This window comes from Parasteatoda tepidariorum, chromosome 1 (assembly GCF_043381705.1).
Source record: "Parasteatoda tepidariorum isolate YZ-2023 chromosome 1, CAS_Ptep_4.0, whole genome shotgun sequence".
NCBI lineage: Eukaryota > Metazoa > Arthropoda > Arachnida > Araneae > Theridiidae > Parasteatoda > Parasteatoda tepidariorum.
The window spans coordinates 85,883,102-85,898,738 of record NC_092204.1 but is presented as its reverse complement, the minus strand read 5'-3'; the positions used below and the strand labels follow the sequence as shown (position 1 = coordinate 85,898,738).

Here is a 15,637-nt window from a genome sequence, read left to right as displayed (position 1 = left end):
AATCAAGAACAAAATTAAAATAAATTAAAAAGAAAAACATTTCACAAGGATCCGATATTCTCTATCCGAATTGGAGCACTCTGGTTTCGGTTTCAAGTGTGCACGCATGCGCAAGTCATAACGTGGATACGACATGAAGTTCGCGTGAATGATTACGCAGTAAACTCCCCATTTTTCGTGAAATGCATGGGTTCCACCAGATATCACTGAAGGGAAAAAAAATTATTCGGAAAAAAAAGCACTTTATAAAAACGCCAGCTGAAAAAAGCACCTTTAAAAGCTTTTAAAAACGAAATCCCCCAAAAAGCAACTTTAAGTACTTTTTACAAACGCTACGCACCCTGAAAGTTCATTTCCATATATTCTTTTTTCGTGTTGGCATCATTACAGATCAATAAAGATGTAAACTTTGTTGCGTGTTTTTCACTTAGTTTTAATTGCTTTCCCTATCTTTAAGTATTAATAACTCATACTTTTTTCCCTCCATCATTCAGTTCGTGTTAATTTGAAATAGGCGTAAGTCAAAACTGTTGTAAAAGTCTCGTTGATTTGAAAAATATATACATTGTATAGATATAATTGGTAAGTATTTTATTTTATTTTTTCCTAGAAAATTTTGACAAATGAAAAAATATGTTATTTCGTGGTGGTGATGTGGTAAATGTGTTACATACATTTCAATAAATATGCATTTTAAAGTATACCCCAGCTAAAAATAAACAGCAGAAAATCTAGGAAAAAAATGCAACTTGAGGACTGTGGTGATTTGGCTTATTCCGCTACAGAGTTTTTGAATTCGAAACACTGCAAAATTACTTTTTTTTTCTTTCCTCGAAGCCCTGAGCATGTACCTAGGTTATGAAAAACCCTTAACCATATAGCCCAGGACTTGGCCACTGGTCCAGCTCCACTCCAGCCTAAATAACATGATATTTAAAATAAAAAGATTTTACTGAAAGTGTGAAATTTAAGAATAAATAGGACCAAAAAAAAATATTATACATGTTAAATGGGAAATTATTAAAATTTTCATACATAGTTATTATCCGCTAAAAAGTTCACTGCTGTTATTAATCTTTTGGTTAACTGCAAAATTACTGCAGTTTGTAAACTGCAATAATTCTGCAGCAGTACCCATTTCATACTTTTTACAGTTGATATACAAAATGTCTATATTTAGTGGTGCCATCTATCGTGATTGATAGAAAATACTATAATTTTTGTTAAAACAATTCCTTTTGAAAAGAAGTTTTTGATAAAAAAAAATTTTTATCTTAATCTTTTTTCTATTTAAGTCTTTACTTATTGCTAAAGAGTGTTTTTTATGAAAAATAAGTTTAATTTTTAAAAGCAAGGAGCTCGAAACGAATTTTAAGCAGTTTTATAAATCTTATGCTCATTTAGGTTCAATTAAAAATACTATGAGTTATTTTTTTTTTCAAAAAAAATTATTTGTTTAATTTATAAAGCTTTATTTTCAAGCAATAAAAATGGGTATACCTATTGTTTTAAATTGTCTAAATTTGCTTAAGACAAATTTTTGAAGCAGAGTGAAATTAATGCATTTTTGAAGGAGAGGTTTGAAGCTGGAATTAAATATCCATTTTCAAATTCAATTTGTAAACTCTTTTGATATAAATTTGTTTAAAATCCAAACTAAACATATGTTTCGATTAGACAAAATAAGTATAATTTTTGTCCTGCAATAATCCTAGCTTAGTATGAATTCGAATAAAAAAATTAACTAATTAATATTGTTTTTACTATATTTATTGTTATTGTTTACTAAGCTTTTAATATTGATTTTACTATAAACTTTGCGCATACAAAGTTTTCTTAAGTCAAAAAGCAATAATTAATTAAAATAAAAATAGTAATAAAATTAGTACTAAAATTATGAAATATTTAAATACCTAATTTTAAACTTATTTTAATACCTAATTTTAGACAATCAAGAATGTATATTATATAAATCTTAACTTTTTACTCTATGTCACATTAAATTAATTTTAGTACATACTTTAGTTTTTAATTGATCTTACATATATTTCTTTCAGCTCATAGTAAAATGAGTTGTGCAAGCAAGAAAAAAATTCGTCAGTATTCGGAGGAATATTTAAAATTTGGGTTCATACCCGCTGTCCACGATGAGCGGTTTCCTTTTTGTCTTTTATGCCAGCAATGCTTGACCAACGAATCAATGAAACGAGGTCGTCTTGAGGCGCATTTGAAGGCAAAACATAATGCTCATATTAATTCAGATTTGAATTACTTTCAAACTTTAAAGAAAAATTTTGAAAAGAGGACAACAGTAAAATCCCTATTTACTGCACACACATCAACTCATAATCGTATTCTTGAAGCTAGTTATCAAATTTCTTTATTCATCGCTAAATCTGGAAAAAATCATACCATAGGAGAGAATTTAATAAAACCGTCAATATCAGCATTTCTTAAAACGGTTCTTGAAAAAGATGACAAAGATGTAAAAGCTATGCCACTCAGTAACAATACTGTTAGCAGAAGAATAGATGAAATGAGTGAAGATATTGAAAAACAACTTGTTGAAAAGCTGAAAACAGGAAAATTTTCATTGCAAATGGATGAATCAACTTTGATGGACAGTGTGGCAGTATTGATAACTTACGTAAGATATATTGATAAAGGGCATTTTGCGGAGGAAATGTTGTTCTGTAAAAGATTAGAAAGCACCACTACCTCCAAAGATATATATAATAAGCTAAAAAACTACTTAGATGTCAATAATATACCAATGAAAAATATAACATCTTGTGCTGCAGATGGTGCTCCTAATATGATGGGCAAGAAAAATGGCTGCTTAAAATTGATGAAAGATGAGAATCCAGAAATGATTCTTGTGCATTGTGTTATCCATAGGGAAAACTTGGTAGCTAAAAACATCTCGCCTGTTCTAAATGAAATACTACATTCAGTAATAAAGTGTATCAATGCTATTAAAGCTAATGCCAAATGTGAGCGTCTCTTCAAGCTATTTTGTGAAGAACAAAATGAAGACCATGTGAGACTTTTACTTCACACTGAAGTAAGATGGCTTTCTAAAGGGAACTGCTTGAAAAGATTTATGGAGCTGTTTGATACTCTTAGTGATTTTTTAAGCGACAAACCTGAAATGAAGTGTCTGTTAACAGTCGATGGCAAAGCATTTGTGAGTTATTTAGCCAATATTTTTGAAAAACTAAATATATTAAATAAGCAACTTCAAGGCACAAATAAAACTCTTGTTGATGCAAAAGCGAAGATATTTGGTTTCGTTACCCTTATTGAATTATGTCAGAAATCTATTAAAAAAAAAAACTTTGAACAGTTTCATTGGCTCCAAAAATGTGAAGTAAACGATACAGCTTTACTTGTTATTGTCGATCATCTGAAAATTCTATCGGCTGATTTAAAAGAAAGATTTTCTGATTTAAAACAAATTGATTTTCCAACATGGATGATGCAGCCAATGTTAGTGGATTTGTCTGATATATCAAATATGCGGTATCAGGAAGAACTCGCAGAAATGCAAAATGATGAGTCCGTAAAAGCGTTATTTAATATAAAAGGAGTGATGGCATGGCTTTCTGAAGAAACAGAAATCAAATACCCACATTCAACCAAATATACAAGAAAATTATTGTTACCATTTCCATCTTCATATTTAGCTGAATGTGGGTTCAGTGCTATAAATGATTTACTGGTAAAAAAAAGAAATCGACTGGATATAACACAACGAGGAGACTTGAGACTGAGGCTAACCAAGTTGGAACCCAACATAAAATCTTTGTGCAGCAAGCATCAAGCTCAAGGATCTCACTAAATTAAAATATTATAGAAAAATCTTTATTAAAATTAATTTCGAATTTTTTTTTCATTATATGTTTTGAAAATTTACTTATTGTATTTCGTTAACAATTTCCTAGTGATTTTTCCTTAAAATCTACCATTTAAGTTTCTTAAGTGAACAATTAAATTTTTTAATATTAAAAATTATGTATATTTTACGAAGGGGGGGCATAAGAATTTTAGAAAGGCTTAGGTGGGGCATGGCACAAAAAAGGTTGGGAAACACTGCCTTAGATCGTCATTAGAGGTACACTTTCTGCACAGCGGTACGTCGACGACATCCTAAGACCTGTTTTGCTACCGCTATTTCCGCAGCTCCCTGGGATGGTTTTTCAGCAGGACAATGCCTGACCACATACGGCACGTGTTGCTATGAGCTGTCTGCAAGCTTGTCAAACTCTTCCTTGGCCTGCCAGATCACCAGATCTCTCTCCCATTGAGCATGTCTGAGATATGATGGGAAGGCGATTGCATCTGGCACGGAATGTTGATGACCTCGTTCGACAATTGGATTGAATTTGGCAGGAAATGCCGCAAGAGACCATCCGGGAGCTTTATCGGTCTATGCCACGCCGTGTGGCAGCTTGTATCCAGGCTAGAGGCGGGTCAACACCTTATTGAACTTGTTACTGTAACTCTGCAATAAATTATTCAATTGTTCTGAAATTGTTTTCATTTACTATTCTGTACATTGTCTTCTCTTCCACCAATTTTCGTTTCAATCGGACAACTCCTTGGTGCGTTGATTTTTTTGTTATAGAGTGTATATACAAATAATTAAAATAAGCCGAATTACGGTTTGCTTCGAAATGAAAATTTGAAAGAACTACTATAAATGTTGAAAATGAGTATTAGGAAAAGGCATTTCTTTATTGAAGAATTAAAGTAATAAAGAATTATTAAATTATTTTGATTTGAAAAGCATAATTTTTTCAATATATTGTTATTAGAAATAAAGGCGAACATTTATTTAACGAAGTCGTTAAATCCCGCAAAAAAGTTCGCTACATGGAAAATTCGTTAAATAGAAAATCACCATTTGAAATACTTAAACAAAACAAAACACGTTTTTAATTCATAAACACTAGACATAATTAAAATAGCAATTGATACACCTTAATCTTGTAAATTATTATCGACTATTGAATTGTTTCAAATGATTTTATCATATGAAGGTTTGGTGATTTCTTCATTTCCGTTTTCATCTTCTTCGCCTTCCTCAAAATTAATTGCTGTATTGTTTTTATTTTTCACACTGTCCAAAATATTTGATTCAGTTAATGTTTCTGTGGTTGCAGCTTCAGAATCAATATAAATAAAATCATTAATCAATTCACACCATTGTTAATTTTGCGGTCCTCTCTTAGCTGCACTCACATTTTCTTAAGTTCTTTTAAAGGAATATCATCCTTGTCTTCCACGCTGACTAAGAATCCAGTTATGAATAGTACGATCTGTAACATAATAGTTCTATACTTTAGAAATTTCTGTTATTCTTTCTCGTAGACTGTTTTTTGGCATGAATTCCTGTATGAAATGTAAACAAAAAGGTTACTGCTTTGTCTACAGATTAAGTGGCTGCGGAAATCAATTCGCAAAATGTGTTAACAAGTTTGAAATATTCTAAAATATTTTGAGAAATAAAGAAAGTGGATCTTAAATAAAAGTGCGCTAAATAGAAAATTTACTTTTCAATTTGGGAATTATTTTACATAGAAATTTCCTAAATGTTCTTGGTTCCGCGAAAAAAAATCGCAAAATAGAGAATTTCGCAAAATGGAAGTCCGACTGTATTATATTTTCCTTTAAAAAATGCTATTTATAATTTCACAAAAGCAACCGATAAAAATTATGAATTATAGGTTGAAATCTAAATATCAGGTTGAGTAAAAAGTTTTCCGCCAAAGGGAAATACCTCCGTGCCAGCAGCAGCCATTGCCGTGGTGGTTAACTTTTTTTGAAACGGGCTTTTGTATTTTAAAGCAGAAAGTTGGAACTACACAACTGTGTAATTTTTTTGTCAAAACTTTATCATCTTGTGCACCAAAATTTTTTTTTAAATGGAGCTATCACGTTAACAGATCAGACCCATTATGTACTATGAGTTCCGAAATAAACTAAGTGTAACTGAATGCCACAAGAAAATGTGTAAAATTTTAGGTTTCAATACTGTTTCTTATGAGGATACAGTAAAAGTTTGGTTTCGAAAGTTTAATACTGGGAATTTCAAGATTGAAGATGAACCACGTTCTGGCCGCCCTATTGAGGTTGATTGTGACCATTTAAAGCAAATTATTGTTCAAGACAGAAATTTTTCAACACGAACTATTGCGTTAGAGCTTGACATTTGCCAAAAAACAATAGCAAATACTCTCAAACGCATAAATCTAACAGTTAAGTTTAACCGTTGAGTGACTCGCGAATTGACTGCTGAAGACAAGAGCAAGAGAAAAGCGGCCTGTTTGGTTCTGCTCAGAGATCAAAGAAAAGAGGACGTTCTGGACAGAATTGTGACCTGTGATGAAAAATGGGTATACTACAACAATACTAGCCGTAAAGGAGGGTGGTCAGCACCCGGGGAATCAGCAGGTTCGGTTGCAAGACGAACGCTAACTAACAAGAAGGTCCTTCTCTGTATCTGGTGGGATTGTCGTGGAATTATCTACAAGGAGTACCTGAAAAGCGGGTAGGCTATCAACAGTACAATATACAGCAATATGCTAATCAAAGTTAGCGATGCGATTCGCGAAAAACGAGAAAACGAGCTCAGAAGGAAGGTGATTCTCTTTCATCAAGATAACGCTTGGCCACATGTTAGTGCAATGACCGGCATGACGCTCCACACGTTAGAGTGGGATTTGATGCAACATCCACCATACAGCACAGACATGGCGCCTTCGGATTACTATCTGTTTTCAAATCTGCAGCTGCATCTTGATGGCACAATCTTCCGTTCAAATGACGAGGTCATAAATGAGGTCGATTGCTTTCTCTACTCGCGCACCCCCCAGTTCTTCGCAGAAGGGAATGAAAAGTTGCCAAAACGTTGGCAGACTATTGTTGATTTGAATGGAGATAACTATTCTCATTAGCTTTGCTGATTTTGTATGTGTTTGTCATTTTTCAGGATTTTTTTTTTTTGGCGGAAAACTTTTTACTCAACCCGATATAATTGGTTGCTTCAAAACTCATCACTGGTTGCAAAAAAAAAAAAAAAAAACTAGCAGATCCCTAGGGTTTTGTGGAACACTATTTGGGAACCTCTAGATCAGAGCGTCAAAAAAAAAAAAAAATACATAAAAAGACACCAGTGTCCAATCTGCGTCAAAATGTTAGAGATAAATTAATTTTTCGTATCAAGTTTGTTTCTAACTTCCACCCCGAGTTTCTTGTTTATTTTTTTTAACCCTTTAATTTTGACATTTTCTCATTGTCTTCATCCTCAGAGCCCTGAAATATTTGTAAGTTTTTAAGTTGTTTACTTGCAGGCACGAATTAAAAAAAAAACCTTCCGGCCAAAATCAATTCTTCAGGAACATATTAGCAAGCTGCTTCCCTTTTCGAGTAATCACTACAGATATGTTTCCGTTAATTAGCGTTTTATCGTATGTAATTAAAAAACAGAGGGTATATATATATAGATGCATGAAAAACACTCGTTCTTCAAGTGCTGAACTTTGATTTATATTTTTTATTCCTATCAATATTTTTTTTAAAATGTTGAAATTGGGTTTTCTTCTTCTTTTTATGATTGGAGGTAAAAATTTATATGTTTAATATATTTCATACGTATATTTATCATGTAACATAAAGAAATTGAATAAATGCATAATTAGAATTAAAATGTATAATTTGTGTAAACGTTTTAAGAGTATCTGTTGGATAACACATGAAGTTAAATATATGTATTTATTTGATAACATATTAGATAACATACGGAAGTTACCTGTGTGTATCTATTACCGTTGAAGTGTGAAGTTCGCTATTTCATAGAATAACTATAGGTATTTCATGAAATAACTAGACGAGTCAGATAAAGTACATAAAATTATTGAATTTTACGATTTAACTAGGTGTTTTATAGAATAACGATTACTTGATTATTAAAGTATGAAACACGGAAGTCGAAAGTTCTTTAAACTGGTTCTAGCTGCTTTTCGTCAGTTTTGCAGCTGCTTTGCAGTGATGTGTGTGTGTGTGTGTGTGTGTGTGTGTGCACGCTTCATTCCGTTGCTTTTAGACGTAATTATTAATATGAGCAAGAATAAATCATCATCTGCTTTTTCCTATTATTCATCAATTAATCATGCGCAATTGGGATAAAATATATTTTTTGAGAGTTTATAACTACTTATGATCAATTAATTTATAAAATAAGTTTGAAATTGTTTATTTTCCCCTTTAACAGTCTATCATCAATTATTTTTTATAATAACTAGTTATTTCATAGAATAATTATAATTATTTTTTAGAATAACTAGTTATTTCATAGAATAACTATAATTATTTTGTAGAATAACTAGGTAAAATATTAAATTTTTCATGTATTATGTACTTTATCTGGTTTGCCTAGTCATTTCATGAAATGCCAAGTTATTCTATGAAATAACTGAATTATATACTTTAACGGTAACATATCTATTAGATAACATATATAAAATAAACTTATATAATTTGAATCAAAATGTACATTTGATTTATGTGTTTTATACGCATCTATTATAAAACATGCGTAATTGTGATGGCATGTCTTCGGATCATCCTAAAGGATGTTTCCCAGACCGTCGCCAATAGCCCATTGTGCAGCTCTAGTGCGACGTAAATTAACAACAACAACAACAATAAAACATGCGTAAATGAACTTTCTTTGCTTGAGATATTTTATTCGTATCTAATAAAATGACATAAGTAAATTTCACGCGTGAATAAGTGAAAACAAAATGCATAATTATTTTAAATGGTTTATACCAAAATATTAGATGGCGTAGTTAGTTTGATTATTCTCTTAATATATATGCTATTTATAAGTTTAAAAAAATGCTTTCTTTCTTATTATTAATATACAGAATTTTATTATTTTTTAGGTTCTTTTGCCTTTTTGGTATCAATATGCGACTTCAAAAAGTGCCATAAATTAGCAACCGAACATTCTCTGTTTGATATAGAAAATGTATTGCCTACAGCAGAACGTTTGGTGTCAATGTGCCCGTAAGTATGCACACTAATGTACACATTTCCTGACATTTATTAAATTCTCATTTCAATTATTCAAAAGCAGTGTTTCCCAAACTTATGACTTTTGTGTACCCTTTCTAAATGTTTCGTAACGCTGTGTACCACTGATAAAAAAAATGAATGCATTTCTTTAAAAATATGTTTATTTTTCTTTTTCGGTACAAAGTTTTGATAATAAGTTTATTTGCATCAGTGAGAAGGATGATATTGTTTTTGCTGTGCTAAAGAAAATTGCGCAAAAGTTAAAAATCACAACTGGCTGTTGACACTACTAATTATTAACGGTTAACCCGGAAAAAAATAGCCAATACAAAAATACTTTCATGGCTAGCTTTGTTTTTAAATAAAATATTTTGAAATTTTCGTTTGTTGTAAGATATTTCGGCATAAGAACGCGTACCCCCGCTAAACTGTTCCCGTACCCTTGGGGGTGCGCGTACCACACTTTGGGAAACACTGTTCTAAAGGGATATTGTAACATAAAAAAAAATTCAAAAATGACGAAATTTAAGAAATTACTACTCGTTTGAACAATGTGAAATTTAAAGGGAATAAGGTTTAAATCAGCTAAGATCTAATCGGGTGATGATTTTAAACAAAACCGCAGATTTTTTTAAAACTAATAATAACAAAGTCGCCATAATCATACTACATTAATATCCACATTAGCAATCAAAATAGCTTTGTTTATATTTAAATGTTTTCAAAAAATTTATAAATATCAAAATCTTTAGATTTCTTTCACGTTAGCTTTTCACGTACAAGTACGTCAACAGCTGGTTGTGTCCAAAGTGATTGAATAGCTTCCGACTTTTGATAGTATAGCGTTGCTATGGTAAATGTATTAGGAAAAATATTAATAAATTAATTTTCATGCCTCGAATCACTATTAATACGGGTAAAATCGGTAAAAAAACCTTTATTTATGATGATTTAAGAGTTTCTGACTCATGGTAATAAAAAGCTGCTCTCAACAGATGTATGTAGTTAGAAAATAATGAAAAGATCAACACATATACCACACAAGACTTTTAGTACGCACGTAACTGGTTAGAACCCGTTGGAGGTGATTACAAAAGTTTGTGACTCTTGATACTATATCACAGGTGTATGTAGTTATTAAAATCCTTAAAAGATCTTAACGTATGTCTAGCGACACTAATAGTGCGCCTATCGCCAGTTGGAATGTCTATGATGATATACAAGTTTCACACTCGTGTTGATATAAAATCTACTATCAGCAGATGCATGTATTTACAAAATTCTTGAAAGATCTGTACCTGTGACAGGCAATTCTATATCAATGATTTTATTTTATTTTATAACCGTCGTTGAACAGCCGACCCATTTTCATGGGTTTACGACTACTTACGTTCAACTCCGTAGCCTTGTAATTTTGAACCAATCCAGAAGACAAGGAAACTCCTGGATCAGTACCCCCAGAGGTATTGATTTGTTGTGGGAACATGGAGGACTTTGAGACTCGACAGATTTAATGTGCATCAGTCACCATTTACTACACGGCAAGTCTTCGGTCGGCGAGGATCGAACCCACGACCTCTTGGACATGGGCCCAGCGCTTTACCGACCAGGCTTACCCGGCCCTTATATCAATGATTGAAATTATTTTAAAAGTACCTGACTCGTGATGATCAAGAACAAGATGATTAAAAGATTTTTACGTAGCTGTACGACTATTAGTGCGCATGCTGGCTTTTTTATGATGATTTTAAATATTTCTGACTCGTGATGATCAAATACAAGCGTATGTAGTTATAAAAATCATTAAAAGATCTTTACGTATACCTCGCAGGACTAATAATGCGTATAACAGCGGTTGGAACGTTTGCTTACGATGATGTTAAAAGTTTCGTTCTCGGGATGATCTCAGAAAATTCTTAAAATATTTTTACTAATGGCCCACACCACTATTCGTACGCATATTACAGGTTGAAACTTGACTGATTTGAGGAGATAATTTTAAAAGTTTTGGACTCGGGATCACAAAACGCGACTATTTGCCAATGGATTGTATGTATTGTAATTGGAAACTCCTTGATAGATCAATAATATGTCATTACAGATCTATTAAAGAAGTGATGCAGTGTGAAATGCAGGAATGGAATAATTGTTTAGGAGAAGATCTTCACGATTTTTTGAATTCAGACAATGAAACAATACGAGCAGCGGTGAATGTCTATTTGGGAATTGCAGGGCTCCTTACGGATATGTGCGATAATACCACGCCTTTCCATAGAGGTAGGTTTTACTTAAATCACATTTTGAAAAAAATAACTATGGTATTTAATAATTTAATTATTTAATATTTGAATTTTTTCATAAGCCATTAAAGGAATAGTCGCTTGTTTTTTCAGCTTTAAGTATGACTTCTTAGACGTAAATTCCAGTCATGCAAGTTTTTCTGCTCATAGGAATCATCAAACAGCTTAACTTAAAGGAATAATACTGTAAACGGATTAGTAAAAATTGCCTCACTGTGATGATATTAAATAAAACTAATTTTTTATTATTTTTATTTTATTTTGCGCGCTATTGGTTTAAATATATTTCCTGTCATTAACATATACCTTTGATCTTTATCGAATACTTTGCATGCTTGGCGACAATGTAGAGATGATTGTTAGTTTGAACAACAATTTCTGTTGCAATTTGTTAAAGTAATTTTATTGTGATTGAAAATAGAGTTAAAAATCAATTTAATAAAATGCCGTATTTTAACATGAAACTAAAACTTTTTTTACTGTAAGAAATGCTTTCTAGAATGTGTTTGCCATTAGTTTGTTGTTCGCGAGCAGATTTGACGAATTTAAGGGAAGAAAACATATTTTTAGCAATTTGGGACACATTGAGATAAATTGCAACATGCTTAGAGTTTGACTAATAATGTGAAAAGTCTCAATTTCCCTAACTTTTGAGTAATCATAAAACATCAATCCTAACACTATCTTCACCAACACTTTCAGAAAAATCAACTCAACATAATTTTTATAATGAGCGATGAGCAACTGATCTATTTTTGGATTTACGGATATTAATGTTCAACTCGGAAGCCTTGTAATTTTGAACCCAACCTAGAAGACAAGAGAATTCCTGGATCAAGTATTTTTTCCCCATGTAACCGTAGTTGAACAATCGACCCAATTTCATGGGTTTACGACTACTAATGTTCAACTCCGTAGCCTTGTAATTTTGAACCCAATCCAGAAGACAGGGGAACTCTTGGATCGAGTATTGGAAGAAATTTGCCTTCGTAAAGGACTTTTTGATTGAGCTAACCCGCATTTGCGTTACATGGAGAGGAAGACCACTCACTAGAACCTCCCACGGTTAGCCGGACGGCAAGGGGACTCTAACCCATAATCCGTCTACCACTGAGGATGTTTCTCTTCGGCACTGTGGTCGGTGCAAGCCAGATGCGGAATTCATTTCGACTGGGATTCGAACCCGGTTCGCCTCATTGGAATGCTCTATCCCCTGAGTCATCGCTGCTCAGGATCAAGTATTTGGATAATCTAGGAATCGTTGAGGACTTTTGATGGGACGTGGGGGAAAAAATCTTTACTACCTTCCATAGTTAGTCAGAAGGCAAGCCCCTAATTTATCTTCCACTGGAAATATTTTAGTCAGTGCAGTGGTCCTGTGCGAACTGGCAGCAGAATTCATACAGACATGTCATAGCAGGGATTCGAACCTGGTTGCCTCATTGGGATTTCAAGCACTTTATCGAACTGCAATTAAGTATTATTTAGTATTAAGAAGTATATGATAACTTGGTTCAACCCAGCACCCTTATTAAATTCGAAATTAATTTAAATGTCTGCAAAATTCTGAACCGTAAAGCGTAAGTTAAAAAAAAAAAATACCTTCAAAAGTCTATATTAAATTTAACTAATCATTAAAAAAATGTCGCTTATAATACAATGCTTTTTCTTATAATGAATATTTATTACATATTCTTCACTAATTTATTTTGTAATGTTTTCAAACAACAAAAAATAAAAGACAAAAAAGGTTTTAAATTGCGTAAATTAAATTCGCAAACATTTGCAGCAAAAATTCTTTTGAAATAAAAATACTTCTAAAATTCCAAACAAGTGAGAATAATAGAATTTAATGAATCAAATAATCTGAAGAAAAAAACTGAAAACAATTGGGTAATTGTTTTAATTGACACTTTTATAATCAAATTTATCAGTCGATACAAATGAAACAGTTTAAGGAGTTCCTTACTTAGAAAGCTTTTCAATTTAGAAAATGATTGAAATTCAAAAGGAATCTAAACTTCCAATCTAAACAATAAATAAGGAAGAAAAAATGAATACTTGGAGTATTCAAAGCGCAAGCTCTACAAATAAAGAGGAAGTGAATTAAATTAATCGCATTTAAGTTTCTAAATAAGTCCGCCGGAAAAACATATTTAAAGGAACTGAAAAAATGCATTAAATGTGTTTAATTTATTGGAAAATGGATGAAATGCTTTGCAGCATCACTATTAATCAAAACGGGACGGTTTTATTCCGTCCATAGAAAATTAATATTTTATACATTTTAAAGATAAAATTGATAGCTAAAGTTTTCTGCAATGACAGTGTGTCGGTGGTTTCTGTAAAATCGCTCCTTATTTCACATCTTCGGCATAACTTTTTGATTATCATTTAATTTTAATAATCTTTTTTTAATATTGCTGTAGGTTGGGTGATTATTTATTAAGAATATTATTTATTATTAAAGAAAATTAGTTATTAGATTAGATTAAGGATTTGGAAGATTATTTATTATTAAAAAATAAGAAATACTTGTAGGGCCGAGATAGCCCGGTTGGCAGGGCGCTTTACTCACGCTCGTGAGAACGCGAGTTCGAATCCAGCCAACCGAAGACTCCTCGTGTAGTAAATGGTGACTGGTGCACGTTAGATCTGTCGGGTCACAAAGTCTTCCAACAAATTATACCTCTGGGGGCACTGAATTGTAGATTGATCGTTCTCTGGTTCAAGTCAAAATTATGATCTGTGGATGAATGAATGAATGGGTTCGCCCTATTAAGGGGTTTGACGTATGGGTGCGGCAAACGTACAATTCTTGGCCATAGCCAGAAATTTTTATATTTTCACCCATTGGCGAAATGGGTCTTGATTTGGATCTGATGGCGCCATCACACTTTTCAACTACAATAAGTAAGGGTAATAGTAAACAGTAAGCATGCGTCGTCATTGTATGCGTTGCTATGGCGACCGCTGCTGTTTGATACTTTTTTTTTAGAATTCTTTTAACTTTTAATTTTGTTATGCATTAAGCTGATGAGTTTATTTTTGAGATATGGGACCAGAGAGATCCCATAAATACTTCTTGAGTTTTGAATAAAAGAGAATTTCATCATTTGAACGATATTTATGATTTTATTGTTTTAATTACGAATCAGAAATTCTAACCTACAGTTCAAACTGGATCATTTTAAGTACTAATTCAGTTCAATAACACAAATAAAGAGCGTCGAAACTGATTGACATGGTCCCAAAAGTTAAAGCAAGAAAACACGATGCCAAGACCTAAACTTACCGAGGCTGAAAAAGCCAAAGAACGTAGACGGGAAGCGTATTGACAAAACATACCGTAGATTGTAAACGTGGCGATTGCAGGTGGAGTTGGCGATGGATTACGCGTAAATGTGGTGGGAGAACGAAATTACATTAACCTAAGCAGTGTAATTCGATATTTTCTTCTTCTCCTCGACTAGCCATTATGAATAAAAATAACTCATTAATTCCTTTTAGCAGAGAAAATAAAAAAGAAAATAACACCTTTTTATTGTCAGGATCACTTTACAAATACACTGTATTCATATTTTATTAAGCGCTATAATTTATATTTTATAAAACGATCTAGTTTTTTGATAAAACAGATTCAATTTTTTAATTTTTTTTACAAGAATTGTGTTTGCGAAGAAATAAAAATAATTTATTAATGAACCAATCACAAAAAATAACGTAACATTTTAATACTATGTTTTATTGAAACGCTATTTTGAAGAATTAATTCTATTTAACTTTTATTGTAAGAAAACATAACCTGTTTTATTTTAGTGATATTTTCTATGAAATCAATATTCTCTATAAAAGAATAATGTAAGCTTTTTTATAAAGATTATTTTTTTAGAAATTAACAAAGACATATTATTTACTAGAAAAAAAATAGAGTATTCAAAAATGTTATCACGCTTTAAAGTAATAGTTTCTTGTAAACGAAATAATCAATATTTTTAAAATAAAGTTTGAAAGCGTTTGTTTCATTACTAGAAGCATTCATTATAAAAAAATATATATTAAATTACTTTTTTGCATAATTTTATGAAATAACTTTTTTTTGGAATGAGATGAGATTTTAAACTTTGTGAAAAATTGATTCAATTCCTTAATATATATAAAAGTCGGTAAATACTTCATTCATTATGGAGGTCATAGATAACTTGATACCTTTTCAATATAAGAATAATAAATGCAATTAATAGAAAATGCAC

At 31.8% G+C, this 15,637-nt stretch overlaps 2 protein-coding genes across 2 annotated transcripts in view; both read left to right on the top strand.

Annotated features, from left to right (window-relative positions):
- Positions 1 to 2,068: 2,068 nt before the first annotated feature.
- LOC122270308 (SCAN domain-containing protein 3-like) lies at positions 2,069 to 3,841 on the top strand. The gene has a single exon (XM_071185938.1). It carries the CDS (start codon positions 2,069 to 2,071, stop codon positions 3,839 to 3,841), a length of 1,773 nt encoding a protein of 590 aa, XP_071042039.1.
- Positions 3,842 to 7,475: 3,634 nt separating this feature from the next.
- Positions 7,476 to 15,637, top strand: part of LOC107437079 (uncharacterized) — a 14,552-nt gene continuing 6,390 nt past the window's right edge. Inside the window, exons 1-3 of the mRNA XM_016048960.2 lie at positions 7,476 to 7,624; positions 8,952 to 9,075; positions 11,186 to 11,361. Coding sequence (XP_015904446.1) covers positions 7,585 to 7,624; positions 8,952 to 9,075; positions 11,186 to 11,361 — 340 coding nt within the window. The 5' untranslated portion in view covers positions 7,476 to 7,584. The remainder of the gene's footprint in view (positions 7,625 to 8,951; positions 9,076 to 11,185; positions 11,362 to 15,637) is intronic.